The sequence below is a fragment of the Lethenteron reissneri genome, chromosome 27 (genome assembly GCF_015708825.2).
Source record: "Lethenteron reissneri isolate LAM-NWPU_2019-01 chromosome 27, ASM1570882v1, whole genome shotgun sequence".
Classification (NCBI taxonomy): Eukaryota; Metazoa; Chordata; class Hyperoartia; order Petromyzontiformes; family Petromyzontidae; genus Lethenteron; species Lethenteron reissneri.
In genome coordinates this window covers 9529799-9550352 of record NC_083805.1, presented here as the reverse complement: position 1 = coordinate 9550352, position 20554 = coordinate 9529799, and the positions used below count along the sequence as shown (strand labels likewise).

The following is a 20554-nucleotide window of genomic DNA, read 5'->3' as shown; positions in this document are numbered from 1 at the left end:
TATAGTGAGCTGATGGTGTCAGTCACCAATGACTGTACAAAAAAGCCACCATATGAAATTTGTTTCTGCATTTAAGTTAGCTATTTTCTAGCTCTGAAGATTAACATTTCATTTCAATTTCACTGTCTTCTGAAGTGCTGCCCTGGACTGTGTGGATCAGAGATCACTGAGGTAGCTCTCTGGTATCCACTTGTGGGCCGTATTCTAACATCTAACAAGAATGTGTTGTACTGCTCCAAATGATATAATTGGGAGGTTACTGTGAAAACAAGTAACTACAGCACATGACATCAGCAGTGGCTGTACAACAGAAAAAATATCAGTTTGGTAAACTGTAAATAACCTATCGGTGATCAGCGCACTGCATTATGAACCCAGCTATCCAAGTTCAAGTCCCAGCCATGGCTAACATCTGGCAAGCAATAGCTGAACTGGTCCCTGGGTTCCCCTTCACCCACCCATATTGACCAGAGTGGTGAAGTACAGTAAAAACGACCCCCATAACCGACACGATGTGATTAAACAATTCATCCAAAGACAAAAGACAAAGATCCCCCATATAGCCTTAACAGACTGTAGGGGTAAGTGCTGTTAGCGAGCACCTATGAAGGCCGGAACGGTACACGAGGGGGTGGGTGGCCAGCACCACGCCCGACCACCTTTGTCTCCCCAGTGGTGATGTTTTGGCCATGAGCGGGAATCGAACCCGGGTCGCCAGGTTCATAGCACAGCGCGCTAACCGCTACACTCCCGCTCATCCAGTAATGGATTCACACATGATCATACATGAGTTCAGTTATTTCTTCTACTTACTATTGCCAAATCAGTGAGTGTCAAGCAAAGTTTAATGTCTCATGGAGCGTATTTACGAGTCAATGTCCCATCAGAACATTATCAATGGGTGGAAAGTGGCCTCAAAGAGGCAAACCGTGAACCCAGAGAGAAATGCTCCAACTTGTAAAAAAAAAACACAGAGGCCGGCCAGCCAGCCACCCAAGCTGCGTTAAGCACTTTACTTGACCTTACTTATGTTTTAAAGGAAACAACTGTAAAGAACTCGGTGTCATGTGAGCTCACGCTGTTTCCAGGAACACCGTGGCGAAAACACGCACGAACATGAGACAGAAGGGAACGGGAGAGTTGTCTCTCTCGTGGCGGCCCATTAGCGTGGAGGGACAATGCGTCTAAATGCAGCAACTTGGCAAAGGACTTCAATAATTTACACAGATGGACACTCAACGATAGAGCAAAAAAACTACAAAACAGCTGACTGGCTTGGAGATGCCAGAGAGAACTGAACAAAGTGAAAAATGTCTAAGGAGTCATTAATTTTTAATAGATTCATTGATTAAAATCAATTATTACGCTCACGACACATGCGTAAAATTGCGCGTGTAAGTATTTTTTTTTGTATGATTTATGAAAAACTATATTTCTATGCCATCGAACAAATAAGCACAAGAGACAGAAAAACAAACAATAAGGCAGTTCTACAATGGGGAAGTTTGTACGTAGCGCGTGAACTCACAATGTGGGGGCAGTCTCTGGAGTCGATGAGGACCTGGTAGTACGTCTGGGTTTTTCCTGACACCACCTTTGCGCTAGGAGTGTCGACCTCCTCCTTCTTACTGTAACAGAGCGAACATACGCAGGTCAGTCTAGCAACTCAGAGGGTCGGAGAATTAATGCATGATTAAACAAATCGTACAGAAGGCGTGACAACTATTTTACTGGATGAACATTTGTTAGGTACGAAGGGAAAGAACAGAATAGGTACCGCTGCAATTTTAAAATCTACATGTAGGAAATGTAGTTTTTTGTCCGTCCGTGAGCTAGTCTGACAGTCACAGCATTATCTTGAGTCTTTTTGATGATGCTCGGTTGACTCAGAGCTCATTATGAGCAGAACGAAGCAGGAACTCGTGGTAATAATGACGGCCTATATGTACAATCGATAATCTTTTGATTTAGGTAATAAAAAACGAAATCCGTTACCTTGCCAAATCTGGCAAGGATTTAGAAATGTCTAAACTGTCTTCCCACTCCTTTAATTGTTGGAGTTGTGCCATTCATAGGATAGGCTGGTATCGGTTTGTTATACACAACATAATTGTAGTCTATCCACCACTGAATAGGCTGCCCCTTGGGTGCCATCTACTGGCATTCGTTGAGCTGCTCTTGAGCTCATATAACCAAAGCGTTCCACAATTTCCTTGCCCGAGTGTTGCGGAAATTTCATATCACCTCTCGCCTCCTGTCCTTGAAACTTCTTTAAAAAAAACAGTTTTAATCTTATCCCCAATGTTGTCCTAATTGTGTTATCAGCCTCATCATGAAATAGTATCCATGCAGATCTCTCACAGAGAATGCATATCTTCATGCTCGAGAATGGCCCACAAAAGTGTCCATCACACAACTGTATCCGAGATCCTTTGAAATAACCTCTGTTCCACACAGCAGGGAGCAGCAATTTCCACACCCACTAAGCTAATTAGAACAATGTCCATCGAATACCAGTAAAACTGTAATCAAAAAATTTTCAGTCAGAATTTAGCCCCAATTAAATAAAATCCAACTTTACTGTGACTTATTTTTTTAAGTTCGAGGTTAAGAGGCTGAGACCATCCATTCCCTCCACTTGGGTACCCAGTTTAATCTCAGGCAACTGCTTGGATCGAAATCGAGAATCTCACTTCTGAGTCACTCGTTCATCTTTGTCCCTGCAACCTTTGTGACTTTAGCATCTCACCGTGTGCGATTCCTCACCTGATGCCCATGCTGGAAGGGACATCACGATCGTAGAGACGAGCCAACCACGGGAACAGGATGACGCCGCGATATCCAAACACGCGGTGAAGGAACAGCTGAGCGACAGACGAATAGGGAAACCCATGGAAATGAGTCGTTAAGATGTAAGCAACATTAGCGATGCTTTTCAACTCCAAGCCCTATGACGCCTAATGATTATCTTATCGTGTATATCAACTAACAAGCACTGCCAATGAGCTTTGCGAGTTTTGCACGTGGAAAGGTATGGAATATTTGTCATACTTTCTGAAACTGTGATGTGACAAAAATCTGAAGATCACTGACAGACGTGAACCAGTCCTGTTTTTCCAGTTTCCTGGGGAGGTAAGATGTGGCAACAGATGAACGCCTGTGAAGTACAGTGCACAACACTACCACGTTAGAGTAATGGAAATGAATTCATCAAACTAGTTACCAGTAAAGCTGGAAAAAGTTCAGCGTAAAAACCGATACAACCTAAAACCAAACTCGTCGAGTTGAGAAAACGCCATTCACCACCCAAAATGTTTTCTGAAAATGCATAACATGCACATGTGGATACTTATGCACATTCTATCCTTCCTTGTCAGAATCATGTTCAGGAGCTAAATGCCAAAGTTAAGCCACGAGAGGGCATAGCGACAGAGTTTGTAAACTTTAGTTAGTTCTCCTCCGTTTGAGGAGCAGACAACAGTGGTTTTTTGCTCTGATCCATAGCTTGTGTTGCATGGTCACAATCACAACTGTGCCTTGTCTTTAAATTTCCAATCAAAAGGAGATGCGCCCAAGGGCGTGTTAATGTGCTGATATGGTTGATGGTTCCACCAGTGTGTTCAATGAATGTCAAAGTCAGGGAATGTGCGATGTTTTGGGTCCCAAATGAGTTATATTCTTAGGTTTTTTCGGTAAAGTCACGTAGGTAAAAAATTAAAATTTATAAAAGTAAAATAAAAATATATTTTTTTTACCTACGTGACTTTACCGAAAAAACCTAAGAATATGAATCCTTGCAGTCACGAAAGCTTAAAATCTAGTCCCAAATGAGTTATTTATTGTGGACGTCCGCGTTGTTCCACTGTTCGCCAGCATTCTTCCAGATCTGGGTAATATTCTAGGATGGCAACAGTGTGATCCCAGGAGGAGAATTGGTGGACTTCAGTGGACGGTGAGGTACATTGTTGAGGTGTTGTTTGATGGGTAGGTAAACACCCTTTCAGTTTGCATGTCTCTGAGCATATTTGGTGGCAGAATGTTTACCCCAACAGAAAGCCAGGGGCTTCAGTGTCCCGGTTATGATGCGCATTGCATGATTTAATTGTGCATCTAGCCGTCTTCTGTCTGAGCTCCTGGATCAGGCTGAAGCAAAATGAGAGGGTGTTGGTTTGCAGCACATCGCCCGAGGCACCCCAGGTTGTTCCTGCAAGTTTCTGGAGCAGGGCGATTCTTAGTTTTGTCTTTTCATAGATCTGTTTGTGTGGGGCTCAAAGGTCCGGCTTCTTTCCATGACAGCCCCTATATATATTGGGTGTTGGGTCAAAGTGCACTGTGCCACCACAGAAGGACACACCAAGAGTATTAATTCTAGATTTGAAGCTTTCGTGACTGCAAGGATTCATATTCTTAGGTGTTTTCGGTAAAGTCACGTAGGTAAAACATTAAAATTAATAAAAGTAAAATAAAATAAAAATAAAAATCACGACGTTTCGGAGGCAACACAAGTCTCCGTCATCAGGTGGAACCGTCACAGCCAGATTTGCGGCATCAAGTGAGGCAATGATTCAAGATGTAATCCCTTAAAAGCAAGTTGAGGGGGGAGGAGAGGGGGGGGGGAGCTCATCAGAATGTGGTAGCCAATGAATGGAACGTATCGGGAGGGAGGGGGGCGGGGCTCAAAGACGGTACGAAGTGCCAAGTAGAACGCATCGGGAGGGGGCGGGGGGGGCGGGGCCAAAAGAATGCACGACGTGGTGCAAGAGAGTGTGGTTGTGCGCAAGCAACTACTGCTGCACACGCCAACGCATTGGACAGAGAGGGGGAGGGGAGGCCAAAAGAGAGTTTGGGGTGTAAGTGTACGTGGACATGTGTGTGTACAAGCACCTGTTGATACACATGATAGAAAAGAACGAAAATGCCCATGTTTATACCAGTGCTGGCTGAACAATGAAGAGAGTACTGTTAAACACTGGGGATGTTAACACTCGGTAAAGTAAAGTAAAATAGTGCCTGTCAGATAAGATGGTCCAAAAATGTGTAATTAAGTCTTTTTTGCGTGGTTGATAACATCTTTCCAATGATTACTAAGTTTGTACCCATCATCACGGTTGAAATTATGTCTGTGTTTGTATATTTGTATGGCCTCGTGTACAAACCTTTGATGGTAGCCAGGAGGTTTGCAGAGAACCTTGGTCTCGGAAAAGACAATTTCATGAGAGCCCGCCGAGTTGTAGCAATGATCGGCAACGGCCGAAGAATCAGTTCTGCCGTGTTTCAGATCTGACTTGTGCTCGCGGACACGATCAGAAACATGACGTTTCGTTTCTCCAATGTAGCAATCACCACAAATGCAACTCAATTTATAGACTCCAGGATACTGTAAGAGTGTTATCTGCTGCATGAATGTTCAGGTGAAAAGTGCTTGTGGTGGTTTTGGAAAAACTCCCCGTGAAAATCCCCGTGAAAATTCCATGAAGTATCATGATTCAGGATCATGATTTGTTGCAAGTGTAGAGGAGTAGTGTGAGCAACCATGAGGGAGCGAACAGAGGGAGGTGCGAGCGAGTTGACAGCCGAGGATGACGTCAAGTCACGGGTGCGGTAAGGGGGTACACCTTCGGGAACAAAGGCGGGTGCGAGCTAGGGGGAGGAGCTGCCAAGGGGGGTACTTAAGGGTGACTCCCGTGACGAAGGCGTGGTAGTTGTGGGGAGATGGGGCAAGGATCGGCTGGAAGAGGTCTCTCCCTCCTCGTCGCCGGGCGGTGTTGGATGAACCCTCGTCCCGTGCAGACGAGTTCAAGTTCATTGATTAGGTATAGCCCTGTGAGCCATTCGGCTCTTGAATTGGGTGCAACCGCAACAAACAAAAAACTAAAACATGAACAAAAAAACATCTTTAAGTGACTATGTGACAGAGTGCAAACAGAAAATCCAAGAAAAGACAGCTAAATATTGCAGAAAAAAAAACACCGTACACTGTGGGAGAGCGAAGGGGATAGCCGAGAGCAGGGCTAACGAGTATTGAGTAAGAACCGGCTGAGAGAGAGGGTTTCTCTCTCCTCGTCGCCGGGCGGTGTTGGATGAACCCCCGTCCCGTGCAGACGAGCGAGAGAGCCCCAAGGGATAGCCGAGGGTAGGATAATATAGAGTTTGGGGGTCCAGGGTAAGGACCAAGAACAGAGAGCACCTACCTCTGGTGTGAGTTACAGTGTCGTGTGAACAGTGTTAATAAACGGCATCAGCCCTTACAGTGAATTCGGTCGTTCTGCACAACACAAGTATGAATGTTTTTTTGTTACGCTGTGGTGCGTGTAATGATCGCTAACAATTATTATTATTCAACAGGGATTAAACGTGGCAACCATTGCTGTGTACTCTGTAAAACGTGACAGGACTTTCCTGAAAAACGGTCATGGCACTCCAGTGAGGCTTTCCTGGGTAAACAAGCTTCGTACTAACAATGGCTGGTAAGGCCACGTGAGCTCATCACATAAATGTAGGCATTGAAAAACATAATGTATTATGCATGATATTGCATGCATGACCATGGGGGTTAACAATCAATATTAATCAATAAAAATTACGCACTGTTACACGCCGAGCATTAACCAACTGAAAACATGTACCCATGAGAAATATTCAACTTTTGTCATGTATTAAATGGACTGTAAGATTTGTTTTATTGAGAAAATATATACATTGTACTTTTGGCCATATGCATAGCCTTAACAAGTGGCAAATAAAGTGTGTTGAAATGCCCCGCATCCAACGGACAATATTGGCTGCATCAGTGATATTCCGTTATGCGGTTATCTCCTTGCAGCTAAGCACTTAAGTAATGGGGCTTCTTTGACCAAATCACCCAGAATGCCCCAATCTCACGTGATCACAGAAGCTAAACTTGAGCGAGCCTGCAAAGTGCGTGGATGGGTTACTGCCATGAGTGGGTCTTATGGCTGCTAGGAGTCCTCGTTGTGAGCTGGAATGTGCAGGGCAGCAAAGTCTGTTTTTGTAATGTACTTTTATGAATGTATGTTGAACTTCGATCGCACCGTACAGAGCCAACCGTGCTAAGCGGAGGTTACACCATGTATATGCTCTCCTGCCTTCACCATTCTGCATTAGAGTGTTGAAGTATAGTAACAAATTAAACCCACGACTCACACGGCACAGGGAGAATCTCATCCAGTAGCAACTTTACAAAAGGGCTATGTATGTGCACACACACATGTACATGAGCAATGGAGGTTACACAAGTAAAAAATTAACCCGTAAAACTAAGTTTTTCACTCTAAATCCTTTATATGCGTGGCGGCTAGAGTCCTCTCGTCCTCTGGCTTGAGATGGCTGCCACCGATGGGTCAGATGATTGCCTGCCACCATTAAGCAATTGGTAATTAAATATAATTTTTTTTTTCATAAAAAGTGTAAAGTTATGGAAAAGTTTTTTCACGAAAATAAATTGTCACGCACAACGAGTCTGTGTGGAAAATGTCAGCTCGATTGGATCACGGGAAGTAGGTTAAAAAACGACTGAAAGATTTGCACGGTCGTAAGCGCGCAAGCAAGCAAGTGAACTTAATATAAAGGATTTAAAAAGGCACAGATCTAATGCAAACAAAGCCCTGTGCAATGATCAGCATGTGGCCGCCTTTCAACTCTGTTCCACATACCAGGACCCCTTTAAAAGTATACTGATGTTCTCACCTGTCCCGTCTCATATCTTCCTTGCAGCTTTGGTGTTTCAAACACCCCCACTGGCTCCAGCACCTTTCCCTCTGGCCTGTTTCTGTAAAAGGAAAGAATGATACTTATTGTCTCTCAAACCATACAAAATACAAGATAGGTTATCAAACCTTTTTTTTGCCATATATCTTTGTAGTAATGAGAGGATAAATGGAGTACAATGGTCATTATTCAATCCTGCAGATTTAAATTCATCAAGATAAATATGTTGCCCATATGATATAAAGTATCATGCCTATAACCAAAGAACATAAAATGTGCCCAATCGCATTATCTTAGATGGGCAATCACCAAGCACAGCAGGCTTTTCTCGGCTATGGAGCAATGTGGTGGGAAACAGAGGACAGTGCAGAAAAATCCACTGCTCTATGTACTGTACTCTATGTTCATGTCTACACTCCCCAACTTCAACAACCCAAATTGACCAGAACGGTGCAATACGGTCAAATAATTCCCACAACTACACGTCATGGAGAGGCCCCTCTTCCAGTAGCGGACCGACTAAATGGCTCTACGTGTGCTTATAGTATCGCAAAGGGATAATGATTTGTTTTTGATGTAGCGCCCTACATCAAAGAGCGCTTTGCATCACATCTCATTGCAATCATTTGAAAGGGTTTCTTTAGTGGCAGCTCTCCATGTGGCCATAAGGATGACACAGCCCTTGGCCTGCAATCATGCATGAGACTCCCAGTAGGGGGTGATGATTGGCATGTGTGATCTCAATAGAGCAGTTTGTAATTAATTTTCAGCAAATTGGGACCATGATGCTGGCACAATGGGCGACCCTTGCGAATTACATTGCTGGATCTTGAATGGCCACTTTGGAGTTGACGACAAGTGCTTTTATAAACGCACCCGAAGTATTGATCATGGTGGCCCGCTGGATTCGAACCACGAACCTCTTCAACAAGCGGCGACCGCGCGACCACAAGGTAATGTCAACCCCCCAGTCGTCCAAAAAACCCGCTTAACCCAATCAGTAACATTATCTTCTGGCTCAGCACATTAGGAAAATATTAATAAAATGACAAAATCAACAAAATTATAAATTATATCACATCCAAAAACGTTTCAAAGTCAATTTGAAAAAATAGGACACCAAAAACATTACAGTATTGTCCAATAAAAGACATTATGTACCTTTATTTATGCCATGTAAATTTAGTGTTCGTCAAACCTTTGTTTTAATTTAAATGAGTGCATGTTGGAAGACAGCCTCCGAAAAAGGAATATCAGAGAACTACTTCTGACATCCCTTCAACTGACCTTTTAAAAACTCACATCCTAGGCAGGGATATATTTTCCTACTGCTAGAGATATGTTTGCTGTTAAGCCGATATTTTAAATTTACAGTATGTTCTATAAATTAGCTAACTTATGTGAAAAGCCAAATATGTGATGGAATTTTCATGCAGTTATTGGCGACTGGTAATAATGTTTTGTGTTTGTACAGGTCGTAGGAGTTATTTTACCACACTGCGCCTTGCTAGTCAGTGCAAGTTGGTGAAGGCAGGAAGCAAGACCATGGAAGCATATCCAGTACAGACAGTCCTTGAGATACGAACGCGTGTCCTTGTGAACACACCGCCAGAAGATGGTATTATTTTTAACCATCAAACTTGTCAACGTTCGGTCGTACTTAGGAACCAAAACACGTAACTAATTTGTTCGGCGAAATGTAACGAGTCCCAATATCCTCCTAAAAATGCCGCTTCCGACAAGCAAGCCAGCATCAGAACTCAATGTACATTTTTTATTTTCATGTTACTCTATGTTATGCTATGTTTTATTTACTACAGTATGTATTATTGTATTCCGTGAAAATGTACAATATTTCTTATTTATGAGTTTGACAATGCTTCCCTTTTTGTTGAACCATAACACACTAAATAACACTAACCGTATATAGCTAAAATCACACACAGCAACGAGGCGCATGCGATGTTAAGCTGCACGTTGTCTTGTGGCCGCAATACCGGAGCAATCGAACGCACACACTAACCAGAATGGAACATTTCTTATATACAGTACTGTCGATTCAATAGTCACAAGCAGCAGAAAATCTACATCTTAAAATGCTGCATTGTTACATGTTTAATAAATTACCATTTTAATACCTCTTTATTTTATGATCTCCTATGTTGCCGAAAAATGTGGATACATAAAAAAAATATGTAAATGTTAACAATTGAGGATAAACTGATTAACCTGTTGATTACATTGGCGAAAATCAAATAAACAAAAAAATATCATCCCATAGGTGAACACGCTTGAAATTAATTTTCTCAAGGACGAAATTTCAGGCCGATGCAGGGCAGTCTGGGACACAGTTTTGGTGTAGCGTGGTGTCTGACAGTCGTGTCTCTGTCTGATAGTCAAAGTCTGACAATCGTGGTGTCTCCGATAGTCATGGTGCTTGTCTGACAGTCGTGTTGTCTACGTGTTACAGTCACGGTGTCCCAGTCTAACAGTCGCACTCTCAAATATCTCACGGTCATTGAAATCTGTTTGAGAGTGTATTCATAGCTGTTCTCCACTGCCGGTGGTGTTCCTCTGTGTCAAGAAAGAACCCGAGGGGTGACCGTGACTCTGACATGCCCATAACTTAAGACACAACAACCACCATTCCCCACGAAGTGAAGGTGACGTCACCACGGCACTTGTGCCAGGCTATGTGCTTGTTGAGGCCACGTGAAGTGTCGAATGCCCGCTGGCAGGTCACGGGGCAGACCCAGGTGCCACGGTTCAACTGACTGAAATGATTGAGATGACTAGCCGATGCACCACCTGTGCCCCCTACTGTGCCAACTTGCTGCGTTTTAGCCGCCCGGCACTCCGCTCATTGTTGTGAGCGTCGCTCCTCCACCCTCCGTTGTTGTTGGAGGGCGACTGCCTCCAACTGCCCAGTAGCGTCCTTCACGAGCCTCCTCCACTGAGGCCGATCTTGACACCGCTGGTATCAGTCATCGGCAAGTCCACTCAGCTCCACGTCCTCCTGTACCACATCACTTGCGGTGTTTCTGTGACATGCGGTGTCTGTGTGTGCGGTGTCTGTGTGTGCGGTGTGTCTGTGACATGCGGTGTCTGTGTGTGCGGTGTCTGTGTGTGCGGTGTGTCTGTGTGTGCGGTGTCTGTGTGTGCGGTGTGTCTGTGACATGCGGTGTCTGTGTGTGCGGTGTGTCTGTGACATGCGGTGTCTGTGACGTGCGGTGTCTGTGTGTGCGGTGTGTCTGTGACATGCAGGGTCTGTGTGTGCGGTGTCTGTGTGTGCGGTGTGTCTGTGACATGCGGTGTCTGTGACGTGCGGTGTCTGTGTGCGGTGTGTCTGTGACATGCGGTGTCTGTGACATGCGGTGTCTGTGTGTGCGGTGTCTGTGTGTGCGGTGTGTCTGTGACATGCGGTGTCTGTGTGTGCGGTGTGTCTGTGACATGCAGGGTCTGTGTGTGCGGTGTGTCTGTGACATGCGGTGTCTGTGACGTGCGGTGTCTGTGTGTGCGGTGTCTGTGTGTGCGGTGTCTGTGTGTGCGGTGTCTGTGTGTGCGGTGTCTGTGTGTGCGGTGTCTGTGTGTGCGGTGTCTGTGTGTCTGTGACATGCAGTGTCTGTGCTTGCGGTGTCTGTGACATGCGATGTCTGTGCTTGTGGTGTCTGTGACATGCGGTGTCTGTGCTTGCGGTGTCTGTGCTTGCGGTGTCTGTGACATGCGGTGTCTGTGCTTGTGGTGTCTGTGCTTGCGGTGTCTGTGCGTACGGTGTGTCTGTGTGTGCGGTGTGTCTGTGACATGCGGTGTCTGTGCTTGTGGTGTCTGTGACATGCGGTGTCTGTGACATGCGGTGTCTGTGACATGCGGTGTCTGTGACATGCGGTGTCTGTGTCTGTGCGTGCGGTGTCTGTGCTTGCGGTGTCTGTGACATGCGGTGTCTGTGACATGCGGTGTCTGTGACATGCGGTGTCTGTGACATGCGGTGTCTGTGCTTGCGGTGTCTGTGCTTGCGGTGTGTCTGTGACATGCGGTGTCTGTGCTTGTGGTGTCTGTGCTTGTGGTGTCTGTGCTTGTGGTGTCTGTGCTTGTGGTGTCTGTGACATGCGGTGTCTGTGGCATACAGTGCCTGTGACATACGGTGTCTGTGACATGCGGTGTCTGTGTATGCAGTGTCTGTGACATGCGGTGTGTCTGTGACATGCGGTGTGTCTGTGACATGCGGTGTGTCTGTGCTTGCGGTGTCTGTGACATGCGGTGTGTCTGTGACATGCGGTGTGTCTGTGACATGCGGTGTGTCTGTGACATGCGGTGTGTCTGCAACATGCGGTGTCTGTGACATGCGGTGTCTGTGCGTGTGGTGTCTGTGCTTGCGGTGTCTGTGCGTGCGGTGTCTGTGTGTGCAGTGTCTGTGCTTTCAGTGTGTCTGTGACATGCGGTGTCTGTGAGTGCGGTGTCTGTGTATGCGGTGTCTGTGCTTGTGGTGTCTGTGTATGCGGTGTCTGTGTCTGTGACATGCGGTGTCTGTGTATGCGGTGTCTGTGTCTGTGTATGCGGTGTCTGTGCTTGTGGTGTCTGTGTATGCGGTGTCTGTGACATGCGGTGTCTGTGACATGTGTCTGTGACATGCGGTGTCTGTGTATGCGGTGTCTGTGTCTGTGACATGCGGTATCTGTGACATGCGGTGTCTGTGACATGTGTCTGTGACATGCGGTGTCTGTGTATGCGGTGTCTGTGTATGCGGTGTCTGTGTCTGTGACATGCGGTATCTGTGACATGCGGTGTCTGTGACATGTGTCTGTGACATGCGGTGTCTGTGCTTGCGGTGTCTGTGACATGTGTCTGTGACATGCGGTGTCTGTGTATGCGGTGTCTGTGACATGTGTCTGTGACATGCGGTGTCTGTGACATGCGGTGTCTGTGACATGCGGTGTCTGTGCATGCAGTGTCTGTGACATGCGGTGTGTCTGTGACATGCGGTGTGTCTGTGACATGCGGTGTGTCTGTGACATGCGGTGTGTCTGTGACATGCGGTGTGTCTGTGCATGCGGTGTGTCTGTGACATGCGGTGTGTCTGTGACATGCGGTGTGTCTGTGACATGCAGTGTGTCTGTGACATGCGGTGTCTGTGACATGCGGTGTGTCTGCGACATGCGGTGTCTGTGACATGCGGTGTCTGTGCGTGTGGTGTCTGTGCTTGCGGTGTCTGTGAGTGCGGTGTCTGTGTATGCGGTGTCTGTGCTTGTGGTGTCTGTGTATGCGGTGTGTGTCTGTGACATGCGGTGTCTGTGTATGCGGTGTCTGTGTCTGTGTATGCGGTGTCTGTGCTTGTGGTGTCTGTGTATGCGGTGTCTGTGACATGCGGTGTCTGTGACATGTGTCTGTGACATGCGGTGTCTGTGTATGCAGTGTCTGTGTCTGTGACATGCGGTATCTGTGACATGCGGTGTCTGTGATATGTGTCTGTGACATGCGGTGTCTGTGTATGCGGTGTCTGTGTATGCGGTGTCTGTGTATGCGGTGTTTGTGTCTGTGACATGCGGTATCTGTGACATGCGGTGTCTGTGACATGCGGTGTCTGTGCTTGCGGTGTCTGTGACATGTGTCTGTGACATGCGGTGTCTGTGACATGTGTCTGTGACATGCGGTGTCTGTGCTTGCGGTGTCTGTACATGTGTCTGTGACATGCGGTGTCTGTGTATGCGGTGTCTGTGACATGTGTCTGTGACATGCGGTGTTTGTGACATGCGGTGTCTGTGTGTGCGGTGTCTGTGACATGTGTCTGTGACATGCGGTGTCTGTGACATGCGGTGTCTGTGACATGTGTCTGTGACATGCGGTGTCTCTGTGACATGCGGTGTGTCTGTGTGTGCGGTGTCTGTGACATGTGTCTGTGACATGAGGTGTCTGTGACATGAGGTGTCTGTGACATGCGGTGTCTGTGACATGCGGTGTCTGTGACATGTGTCTGTGACATGCGGTGTCTCTGTGACATGCGGTGTCTCTGTGACATGCGGTGTCTGTGACATGCGGTGTGTCTGTGTGTGCGGTGTCTGTGACATGTGTCTGTGACATGAGGTGTCTGTGACATGCAGTGTCTGTGACATGCGGTGTCTGTGACATGCGGTGTCTGTGACATGTCTGTGACATGCGGTGTGTCTGTGTGCGGTGTCTGTGACATGCGGTGTCTGTGACATGCGGTGTCTGTGACATGTGTCTGTGACATGCGGTGTCTGTGACATGCGGTGTGTCTGTGTGTGCGGTGTCTGTGACATGTGTCTGTGACATGCGGTGTCTGTGACATGCGGTGTCTGTGACATGCGGTGTCTGTGACATGCGGTGTCTGTGACATGCGGTGTTTGTGCTTGCGGGCTCCATGGCTCAGCCTGAAGACAACTCCAGACGCACGCGCCGTGTCAGCATTGCGACCCGGTGACCCTCGCTTTACATTTCACCCTTCGAATACGCGGCACGTGCGCTCAACTCGCCACCCCATTGGCCACCTCGCTGCGCAACGCCACCCCGCACGGACCAATCGGCGCCCGCGTCCTTGACGGGGGCCGCGCCTATCCGCGGTGGGAAATCAAACGGCAGGCCTCGGCCTCACCTGGACGATGCGTGCCGCACTCGCGGGAGGGCCGCGCCGCTCGGGGGGCCCGGCCAGCGGAGCGGCGCCGACGCCGAGGCGAGCGGGGAGAGAGGTGAGAGCGAGGAGGAGAGCGGGGAGAGCGAAGAAGCGAGCAGCCGAGAGCCGCGACCTCCGAGGTATCCCGAGCACAAACGCGCCGCGGCAGCCGCCATCGCCGCGCGCGGGTCACGCGGTCGGGGGGGGGGCGGGGCTTTCTCGTGGGTGGGCGGGGCTTCTTGTGGGTGGGCGGGGCTCCCTCGTGGGTGGGCGGGGCTCCCTCGTGGGTAGGCGGGGCTTCTTGTGAGTGGGCGGGGCTTCCTCGTGGGTGGGCGGGGCTCCCTCGTGGGTGGGCGGGGCTCCCTCGTGGGTGGGCGGGGCTTCTATGTCAGTCCAGAGACTCCTCTACTTACGAACGCACTTACGCACGTTCAGAGATACGAACAAACCTGGTCCAGTTGCCTGTTTGGACCGAAAGTTGTTGTGGGGGCGTGGCTTTGTGTTTGGGGGTGGGGCAGCCCTCCACCTGCCACGCGCGGCTGGCTGGTCAGCCAGTGAGCAAAACTTTAGTCAAGATTTAAAACTTTTTTCTCATGTATTTTTAGTATGCTTTCATTTTTAATTCGATTGTGCGGCGCTTTGGGATATATTTTTTTGTGAAAGGCGCTATACAAAATAAATATTATTACCGTAATTAGTTTCGTTGTTATTATTATTGTTGTTAATACTAATGTCACGACTGCTTCAAATCAAGATTAATATCCGAGTTAGGGGAAATTGTCTCTCCCTTGAAAGTTCCCGAGACGGTGATGGAAATCCACATTCCAATGGCATTCTCTCTGTTGGACGACCACTGTTGACTTACCAAATGTCACATGAACTCACAACGTGAAACGAGTGATACCAGGGGTCTCAAGGAACAGCAGCCCATTGTGGGGTTAGCAGGGAAATCTCCAAACGCGTATCTTGGCGGTGGTGGACAAGCAAACATCAATGTACAGTACCTTACTACCTTTTTAATTAGTAATGATGTGTTCATCATCAGCCATAATCACACGCCTGCTGGATGAAGGCCTTCTCAATTCTCGCCTTTCGCAGACTATATAACAGGTTAACGTTTCAGGCAATGACCCTTTAGAGCAGAAAGAGAGCATTTTACGCAAAATTATAGCCTGCTAGTTTCTGATAAGTGGTCAAGTAATTAATGTAAGCTTTAGGATCAGGAACTCAAGGAAAGATCTTCTACTGGATAAGGGTCTCCCCATATAGTTGGGTCACGAGGGTTATATGATATGCATTGCTACTTAAGTGCAGGTTGGTGAAGCTGTGGAGAATTCGCATGGGGATATAGAAGTACAGTTCCATAATGGGTGTTCCTGAAATTCCCACTCCAGCCCATAACGTAGTCTCCCACTGCCCTCAGCTGAGCGTCCTACGTCAATAATAACAAGTATAACCCGTAAAAACAAAGTTTTTCACTATATATCCTTTATATGCGTGGCGGCTAGAGTGCTCTCGTCCTCTGGCTTGAGATGGCTGCCACCTATGGGTCAGATGATTGCATGGCAGCATTAAACAATTGATAATTAAATATAATATTTTTGTCCTAAAAAGTGTAAAATTTTGTTAAAAAAAATTTTCACGAACATAAATTGTCACGCACAACGAGTCTGTGTGAAAAATGTCAGCTCGACTGGATCACGGGAAGTGGGTTAAGAAACGACCGAAAGATTTGCACGGTCCTAAGCAAGCAAGCAAGTGAACTTAATATAAAGGATTTAAAAATGAATTGCCCTGGAACTTGACACAGTGCTGGAGGTATAGAGAACGACAGCAAAAGCCCACATACAGGTTTATTGCCTTTTTTGCAACTTAATACATTGCGTTCCGTGCATTTGTGTAATTAAATTTGGTCGTAAGGACGTAACCACGGTCTATGACCACACCCCTTGGTTGCATAACTCAAACACATTGCAACAAAGCTTTCGTGACTACAGGGAATTCATATTCTTTGTGTCTTTCGGTAAAGTCACGTAGATAGGTTCAAAGAAAAGAACAAAACAAACTACGACGTTTCGATCGCAACACAAGCGGTCGTCATCAGGAAAACAAACCTATTTACCATATTACCGCCTTTTCAAACCATATACTGTACAGTAAATCACCTGGTACGGCCAAAGGTGCTAAGGGTCCTCATCCATCATCATCATCATTAGCCATCATAACTCCACTGCTGGATGAAGGCTTCTCCAACCTGTTGCAATCTCTCATGCCTCGCTTTTGTTTGTGGCGTGCATATCTTTGGATGCCACCTCCTGGGAGAGTTGAGTGTGCTTGTATTCCATTGTGCAATTTGTCAACCTTGCAGAGGTTGGCACGAATGCGTTTTCAAAGTCCACTTAGCAGCAAACAACACACATTGACTTTTCATCTACAAAAAGAACTTGCGTTGCCAAAATAAAAGTCTCTGGTGGTGCGGTGACGCAGCAGTTCACACACTGCACTCTGCACCCGGTTACCTGAGATTGATTCCCGATCATGAATAACATATTTTGCGAGGAACATCTGAACCAGTCTAGGACCTCCCCCTTCACCAGTGTACGCTGCTCAGAGTGGTGAAGTATGGAGGAAAAATAAAACCCCAGCACCTAAAGGCATTAAGCAGAATTAATTAAACGAGAATTAATGTTTCTATGAATCTCCAGGTCCTCATTGAAAAAAAAATCTGGTCTCAGTGGACTCTTCATTATTAGCCATGAAGAACTCCTCTGGCCGTTGGCATCTCTCCCAATCATATAATGTAATAGTGGGCTCTTACCTGGTTGTAAATAGCAGTCATTCATCTCTCTTAGTGATTATTCCATAGGATATAGGTTACTCCGTAAATATAAAATACTAGCTGTACTACCCGGCTTCGCCCGGGACTTGTATCCACCACGGCCGGCCGCCTTTGTCTCCCCAGTGGCGATGTTAATACGCCACAGCAGTTACTCGTTTGAGGCAGAGTCGACCTAGGGGAGGTTCAAATAATCGTCACCGGTGGTGGCCGTGAGCGGGAATCGAACTGGGTTCGCCGGGTTGGTAGCGCAGCGTAGCGTTAACCACTACACCCACCGCTCCTCACACACCACACACGCACAGACACACACAGACACACACACAGACAGCACGCTAACCACTACACTACCGCTCCCCACACACCATACACGCACACACACAGACACACACACACAGACAGCACGCTAAGCACTACACTACCGTTCCCCCTACACAACACACGCGCGCGCGTCCATAGGTACACATACACGCGCTTGCTGCAGACACACACATACACACACATACATACACGCAGACACGCACATACACACAAATACACATACATACACACAAACACATACACAGTGACATGCGTATTCCCATCGCGGGGCACGGGACGTGCCTCCCGGCAAATCCCTCGCAAGCGATCGTACACAGATGGACAGACAACTGAACAGTACGACGTTTGGCTGGTAATTGCATCCAGCATCAGCGAAAGGACGTACTCTGAAATGGGAATTGTTGTGGTTTTACGCTTGTACACACCGGTGGGCCAAAGCAGAGACTTATGAGTGTTTTATCAACGGGACACTTTTTGACTGATTGGCCGTGTGGGGTGGTGGAGGGTTACAACACATTAATAATTAAGGCGAGCGAAAGGCAATAAAGTTATTTTTGAAGAATGGTTGCGAAAGCGTACGTGTTACAAAAAGACTCACTTTACTTAAGAAGCAGGCTAATGTGTACATGATAGACTGTCAGTACAGCCACCCAGAAATATAACCAGGCTACACTGTACATTCTAGAGTGGCAGTACGCTCAGCCAGCTTAATGAGTATTTGTTGAGTGAACATTTAAACAAATCCATTATTGGCGCGTGGGGTTTAAACATAATTATACAGTAGTTTTTTCATGAGAAATGGTAATTGTTGTGGTTTTCCGCTTGAACACACCGGTGGGCTAAAGCAGTCAAGTCTTAGTCTTTTATGAACGTGACAATTTTGTGCAGATTGGGCGTGTCGGGTGGTGGATAAGGGTGACAACACCTTAATAAATAAGGCGATCTAAACGCAATAACGTTGTTTATTAATAATGTTTGCGAAAGCGTATGTGTTACAAATTGACTAACTTTACTTCCTAACCAGGCTAATGTGTACATGATAGACTGGCAGTACACCCAGGCAGCTGAATAAGCAGGCTGCAGTCTACATAATAGACGGGCAGTAAGCTAAAGCAGCTTAATGACTATTTGTACAAAGAACATTTAAAGAATCGATTATAATAACCAGGCTACAGTCTACATTATAGACTGCCAGTACACCCACTCAGCTTCATAAGCAGGCTAGAGTGTACATGATAGAGTGGCAGTACGCTCACAGAGCTTAATAAGCAGGCTACAGTGTACATAATAGACTGTCAGTACGCTCACCCAGCTTAATGAGTATTTGTACAGTGAACATTAAAGTAATCGATTGTTGGCGCGTTGGGTTTAAAAGTAATATTAATAGCACACATTGTGGTGGGGGTGTAGTGAAGAGTAGGAAAAACTTTGATGAATTTACCTCAGAGTGGCGTGGTGGGTGTCGAGGCCTAGTAGCGTGCAAAGCCTGCGGCCTCGCCTAAAATTGTCGACTTGGAAGAGGCAGGGTACGGGTGGCGTTCCTCCCCCCCCCCCTAGCGCGCCAACAACACTGTGTAATGGCTATTATTTAATTAATTACGGAGCTTATGAAAGTGGCGAAGGCGTGGCTAGCGGTTGGCAGGGCCAACCGCCGTCCAATGAAACTGCAGCCCTTGGCGAAGGCGTCGCTAGCCGTTGCCAGGTCCAATGAAAGCGGCGAAGGCGTCGCTAGCCGTTGCCAGGGGCAACCGCCGTCCAATGAAAGTGCGTATGGTCCGGAGACACACAGACACACAGACAGACAGACAGATTCACGATTTTATATATATAGACGTCTAAATTTCAGCAACTCTTTTATCCACTACAAACCAAATACAGTCCTGTTTTCTCGCTTTCCAGAGTTCATTGCACAAGTATGGCCATTACCAGCCCAAGTAACCTTTACAAAATATTTTACAGCTCCTTTAACTTTTATAGGAAGGTAATAAAAAAAATACAATTTATTTACCGTCTTGGTTGAAATAGCTTTAAAAATTAATAACAATAACCTGCAATATATGTTTCAATCTACTGCTGGATGAAGGCAACCCCACAATGTTAGCCATGGGGTATTTGTTTGACTATACTTCACCACACTGGCCAAAGGGTGTGGTGGATAGGGGGTTTCTGGGGACTCCAATGACTAGTTCAGCTATCACTCGCTGCTGATGTTTTAATCAGGTTCAAAAGCGCAGTGCACTGACCACTGCATCACTGTTCCACTTTGCAATAGCTATACTTCTAGTCAATCACATATAGAACTTGTGCAGTCTATGTCTTGGTGTTTTACTTATACAGCAGTTCTCTGCCTAAGAGCAGATTCCAACTCAAGTTTGCTTTATCGCGCATCCTTATCTACATTTACCCATACAGTATAACTTTCAAGGTCAACCTCTCACATTCTCAATTCTCAAAGAACCTTTGAGTCGGTTCAACATTGTTAATGTGTCAAATTCAAAACGACTGTATTTTAATGCTCCTGGTAAAGTGCGACCTCCAACTACAAACTCAGTCAATGTCTCTGCCCTGAAAGACCACTGCCGGCAGCTTTAACCGATTTATATAGCGATGAATGTGGTTTGTTGTTTACATCTGTACTCGTGCACCACTGCCAATGCCAGTCCCTTTAACAGTTATCCAATCTGACTTTTCACCGTTTAAGGTCGAAAGTCTGAACTTTGCAGAGCGTGCACTGCACTGTCCGTGTGTGCGATATCACATCTAGTTTGAACTGCAATCACAGGTCTAAATCGAGCACCAGGCATGGTTGGTGTACTTTCACCAAGCTGCACTGGCCAGCTTTAAGAAAGGTCCAAACAATCCCCCACCAACACCCACAGGGCCTGGGGAAGCTCTTATTCAGTAGCGGATTTTAAAGAAGAAAAGGGTTGTACATGTGCATGATTTACAACTACAGTACGTGTGAATTCCCAAACCACATGAGCACTCATTTGGGGAGTACTGTAGAAGGGAAACCTGTATGTGTAATGACACCGATATGGAGA

At 46.5% G+C, this 20554-nt stretch overlaps 1 protein-coding gene across 2 annotated transcripts in view; it reads right to left on the bottom strand.

Moving 5' to 3' along the window:
* The window catches only part of LOC133348532 (polymerase delta-interacting protein 2-like), a 36016-nt gene extending 21461 nt beyond the window's left edge, over positions 1-14555 (bottom strand). For both annotated transcript variants that reach the window (XM_061561400.1, XM_061561401.1), the window contains exons 1-4: positions 14336-14555; positions 7708-7789; positions 2767-2864; positions 1529-1628 (exon numbers count right to left, since the gene is read on the bottom strand). In XM_061561400.1, the coding sequence (XP_061417384.1) occupies positions 1529-1628; positions 2767-2864; positions 7708-7789; positions 14336-14529 (474 nt within the window). In that variant the 5' untranslated portion in view covers positions 14530-14555. The remainder of the gene's footprint in view (positions 1-1528; positions 1629-2766; positions 2865-7707; positions 7790-14335) is intronic.
* Positions 14556-20554: the final 5999 nt, after the last annotated feature.